Source organism: Nannospalax galili, unplaced genomic scaffold, assembly GCF_000622305.1.
Source record: "Nannospalax galili isolate Female #2095 unplaced genomic scaffold, S.galili_v1.0 scaffold1626, whole genome shotgun sequence".
Lineage (NCBI taxonomy): Eukaryota > Metazoa > Chordata > Mammalia > Rodentia > Spalacidae > Nannospalax > Nannospalax galili.
In genome coordinates, this window is record NW_008354162.1 from 1065 (window position 1) to 6621 (window position 5557).

General features: G+C 50.0%; 1 protein-coding gene across 1 annotated transcript in view; it reads right to left on the reverse strand.

Moving 5' to 3' along the window:
- Window positions 1–2857: 2857 nt before the first annotated feature.
- The window catches only part of Acss1 (acyl-CoA synthetase short chain family member 1), a gene marked incomplete at its 3' end in the record, with an annotated part of 11800 nt that continues 9100 nt past the window's right edge, over window positions 2858–5557 (reverse strand). Inside the window, 5 exon segments of the mRNA XM_029555056.1 lie at window positions 2858–2921; window positions 3045–3172; window positions 3767–3893; window positions 4242–4354; window positions 5380–5381. Of these exon segments, the coding sequence (XP_029410916.1) occupies window positions 2858–2921; window positions 3045–3172; window positions 3767–3893; window positions 4242–4354; window positions 5380–5381 (434 nt within the window).

The following is a 5557-nucleotide window of genomic DNA, read 5'->3' on the forward strand; positions in this document are numbered from 1 at the left end:
AACATAAAATAAATTTTAAAAAAGAGAAAGAATAAAAAAAGAAATCACAATGCAAAGCAGAAATTTCAGAAAGGCCAGGTGCCTCTGCTGGCTCTGCCCTGCTATGACTGGCTGGGAGAGACTGGAAGCCAACCCACTGGATCTGTGGCAGTTCCTCTATGGAAGGGCAGAGGAAGGGCATCAGTACCAAATAAACATAGAAGAGGAATCCTTCTCACAAAGCTTCTGTGCAGTTCTCCCTGTTATTTGTCTGTTATTTGCACCACTTCCCATCTTCCAAATGAACCTGCCCCCTGCACTGCTCACCTGCCATACTGCGCCTGAAGCCTCCTCATTGACCATGCTTACTGTTCAGTGTCTCTCTCTCCTCTGTTCACTGAGCCTCACCATGATGGCTCCATGAGATTTGTCTACTTCACATTCACTAATGTGTCTCTAGCATCTAATACCATGCCTGGAATACAGCAGGTGCTTGGCAAATGCTTGTTAAAGGCATTGATAAATGATTGTTTCCTGCACAAACTATGATCTGCAGTGAACTACAGCTTCGACCCGAATGGCTCCCCCATTGCCACCTGAAGAACTCCTATTCATCTCTCAAGGGCCAGTTTAGTTACCTTATACTCTGTGAAGTTTTTTCCTGACTCTGTCCATGAGATATAGTGTTTGGTCTATGGGAGTAGTTGATAACCTCATATGCCCCACCCCACCAGGTTGTGAGGTGTTCAGTGGAAAGAACTACATTTTTTTTTCATCTTGGCAGTTAACATGTATTGGAAGCAGGCCTGGACTACTGATTCCAGAGACAGAGATTAAGGGTGGAAACCACATGGAAGGAGGAGCAGGTTAAGACCCAGACAGAGGGGGCTGGAGAGATGGCTCAGTGGTTAAGAGCACTGACTGCTCTTGCAGAGGATCCAGGTTTGATTCCCAGCACCCACATGGTGGCTACAAACTGTCCTTAACCCCAGTTCTAGGGGAATCCAAAACCCACTTCTGACCTCTGTGGCATTGCACGACACACACGGGTGCACTTACATACATGCAGGCAATACACTCATACACATAAAAAATAAATAAAAATAAAAAAAGAGCCAGCCAGAGTTGTGCAAGGCCCAGGTGGTCAGACACCAGCAGAACAGGAGCCTGATCAGAGCCCACAGGGTTCAGGTCCTAATAAAACGAGACCCAGGGCCTCCCATCCCCCAAAGGGAGTGGGGAGAAACATGCAAGCCAGTGGGGAAGCTTTGGCACTAACCCAGAACTGAGAATGTTCACTTCACTGTGAACTGCAAATCTGTTAGAAGCCAGGACAACACCTAGCAGCACAGCCACAATATGTAAATTTCCCCCAGCCTGGCAGGCATTGAAGGGTTGGGCAATGCCTGCTGCTAATCACCGCTGCTGGGGCAGGAGAGGCCCAAGGGCCCAGAGACTGCCAGGCATCAGGTGCCACACCTAGAGAGCCCTTGAAGAACCCCCACACGGGCAGAGCGGTCAGGTCAGAGCATAACCCCAACATGGTCTGCCCAACCTAAAGCTGCCCTGATGTAATGCAGTGTCTTTGATCTTCCTCTTAGTTCTGGGGTTCATCTAGGGGCTGACAAGCACCAGGACAAGGTGGAATATGCCTGGAGTCACAGGCCCCTTTCAGCAGCCCTTGTTCTCTCAGGGTCAGAACTGTATAATACTGACTCTGTCCTGCAACTCAGATACACTGGGCTTCCGCAGCTTCCAAACCGTGGGAACCCGCCAGTGCAATACAGACCCTTAGACCACAGACATGTAAAATTCAGGGCTCTCCAAAAGTGGGGTCCAGGCCCCCTACCCTCCCAAGTGAGGTACCTTAAAAATCACCCATGAGGAATTGCTTTCTCTCGCTGCTATCCTCTTCCCCGCGTCTGTCGGGACATGCCTCTCATGGAGGGCACTCCCCACAGCTCTCCCACATACCTGTTTCTCTAACAAAGCCACAGCCACCTCATCAGCACATTGGCACCACGGCACTGGAATACGTTGTTTTTAAAGCACTTGATTGAATTTTAAATTTTTCAGTGAGTCAATTTAAAGAAAATAGCTGAAGGGCTGGGGTGTAGCTCAGTCGTAAAGCACATACTTAGCATGCATAAGGCCTTGGGTTTTACTCCTAGCATGAAAAAAGTTAGAGTTTTTGAGTAAATACTGGAACAGCAGGTAAGAGACAGGTGACACTTGGAGCAAGCTGTAACATAGGATGTCTCTAACAGAAGGAGGTGGAACACTCAATCCCAGGCCAGGGGGCAGGGTAGACGAGGTCATTCTGTGCAACAATGACCTCACACAGCCTTAAGGTGCAACTAGGTCACACCAGGCCACTCCAGGGTGACCGCTCTAGGCCTGACACTGCAACACTCAAATACCTTTTCCATACATAGCCACTTAGGAATCAGCTGGCTCTGGAAAAAAGTGTCTTTGGTTTAGAAGACCATTCTGATCTCTTGCTCTGCCCTCCCCCACTGCATCAGGTCAAGTTTCTCCAGAGTCCCAGGGCCTCACAGCCTGCTCCAGGGCATAGCCCAATGTCCAGGCATGGCAGCTGCAGAGCTGGCACGAGTCCTAAGACCAAGCAGGTGACTGGACTGGGGGGGGGGGCGGGGGCAGGTATGTGGGTTGGGAGGGGGGCCCGCGGCATGCAAAGCTCTGACCCTAGCCTATTGTGTATCTTGTCCAACTTCCTCACTCAAATACCCAGTTGAGAGAAAGCAACAGTGTGGCCCATTAGAACCCCATCTCTGCACCTTCAAAGCCCCGTCATTCCTTCTGCTGGGCTCCCCTGCTCAGCATGAAGCTAGGCAGCAGAGAGGAGCAGGACACTCACCTTCTCCCTTGATGTCGTGAGGGTACCCAATGACAGCAGTTTCTGGCACAGCGGGGTGGTCAGCCTGTGCACAGCAGAAGACAGAAATGCCCTGATGTGACTTGGAGTGCTCATTGTCACCCTCACTCTGATATCAACAGAGTCATCATTAAGGTGTCAGGCAAAGGAGTAGGCGGGCTGAGCTCACCATTGCATCCTCAATCTCTGCAGTTCCCAGGCGGTGGCCACTGATGTTGATGACATCATCCATGCGCCCCGTGATTTGGTAATATCCACCTTCTGTACGGTGAGCTCCATCTCCAGTGAAGTAATAGCCTGCACCACAGTGGGGCATTCAGCGCCACAGACTCTGAACCAGGCCCCAGTAGAGAACTCAGCCTTCCAAGAGAGACAAAGAGCAGGGCCCATGTTCCAGCCCCACTCTAGAAACTAACTCCAAAGGCTGCTGGGGTTTCCTGGCCTATGAACCCACTCTAGCAACTAATGCAGACACGTCTCTAGGTGGCACCTGGCTGTGTCCTAGTGAGAGGGTAAGTGGCACTGAGACAGCAGTACATGAATGATGTCAGGACCACAGGTGTTCAGGGAGCAGAAAACAGACAGCAGCATAGTTGGAAAGCCCCATAAGATGAGAGTCAGCTGCAAGCTTGAGACTGAAAATTGTAAGGCAGAGACAATGGCATTCACACAGACCTCTAATGCAACAACTCAGAGGAAACCAAGAAGAAAATGAACGTAAACTGAGAACATCAGCCTGTGTGATAACTTTTCAATCATGTTTCTTTACTCACCTCTCCTAGCAGCTAACAGGAAGTTCACCCCCGGCCAGAACCATGTGCTAACAGCCATGTTCATGTTACCTGACCCCACAGAAGCTCCTTGATAGGCATGTCCGCTCCAGCTGCTCACCTGGGTATGCTCTGAAGTAGGCATCTATGAACCTCTGGTGATCACCATAGATGGTCCTGGCCATGCCTGGCCAAGCCTGGGAGATGCATAGGGCCCCAGAGACATCACCGCCCTCCACGATGTTACCCTACAGACCCAGGGAGATACTTATGAGACACTGGGCCAGCTCTGGGAACAAAAGCAAAGAACTGACCATCACAAACATCCTGACTACTTGGCCTGAGGCAAAAAAAAATAAATGAATGAAGAACTGACTGGAACTGTCCAGAGCTTTCCTCCTGAGGAAGTCTGAGGAGGACTCTGGGCTCACAGCACTCATCAGCTGAGCTGTTTGAGAAGGGGCTGCAGGGAGTGTATGAGGATCTGGCCTACTCCAGGGAACAGACCCTGCATACCTGACAAGGGCAGGGAACGGGATGCCAGGTGAGCAGCAGGAAGCATGTGCAGGGGATGAGCTCTGCAAGGCCTCACATACCTTCTCATCCATGAGTGCAGGGACAATGCCAAAAAAGGGCCTCATGGCCATACCCGGGAGGATCTCTGCCCCATCTTCTGAGGGCCGAGGTGCAATGCAGATGCCACCGGTTTCTGTGAGGAGGAAGAAATACCAATTGGCTTGAGAATCAGAGGTGGGTAGCTTCCAGAATGTGTCCATCCACGGTTGGACTTCAGGCTTCTCCACCGTGGACATGAGCAGGACCCTAAGCTCCACATTCAGCAGATAGGCGCTACCCTCTGCTCAGCCGGCCCCTGCTGTATCAGGCCCTTGCTGGAAATGGGAAAACGTGGAGGCCACCCACTTGCATAGGAAGGCAAAAGAAACAAATTTCTTGAAGCCAGGACACATTTGATGCACAGCAATGAATAATGAGGCCCATGCAGTCATCTCCTTGACACTTACATCTATGGGCTATATGAAACATCTCATGAAACCTGGTTGTGAAAGGTTCTCTGTCCATGTCTTCCAGCAGGGACAAGAGCTGTGTTATTCGAACCTCTCTCATGCTGGCTATGGAAGGGCAAGACCTCAGACAGCTGCGTTATTATATCAGTGGTGGTCTCTTGCCCTGTATATCCCGAAGAGTCAGATATTTAAGACAGAATAGATCAGAACAAAATGCCACATAAAAATCTTCCTTTCCCCACTAAAATTTAAATTTTGACTCATGGTCCCTTGAATAGAACTTGTCTTTCTCAAGAGCAGCTGTATTCAGAAAGGAACTCCCTTGAGGCTGGTAGTGTTACTCAGTGGTTAGAAAACTGTTGCACATACACGAAGCCTTGGGCTTGATTCCCGGGACTGCATCAAAATTAAAAAGGAAGCAGGTAAGCAAAGGCCCCTGCCTACAAAGAGAAGTGAATCCTGACAACCTGCTCTTCTACTGGCCTTGGGTCACTGCCCTCACTGGGTCACTCCATTTCCTCCTGAGGTTACAGAAAGCACCCTCACTCCACATGGAATGGAAGCTTAGAAGAGTTACCACACCTCCTCCAATAGCCAGGCCCTCTCTCTGAGCTTTCTCCTCAGAGCTGATTGCTAAAGGGGCTTGGGCCTTGTAAGAGCTGTCACATTCACCATTTAAGGGCTGTTCTTGCCAGGTGTGGTGGTACACGCCTTTAATCCCAGCACTCAGGAGGCAGAGCCAGGCAGATCTCTGTGAGTTCAAGGCCAGCCTAGTCTACATAGCTAGTTCCAGGCCAGCTGTAGCTACAGCTATAGGTAGACCCTGTCTCAAAAAGACCAAAAAATAAAAATTTAAAAAAAAAAGAGCTGGTCTCAGTCACACACAA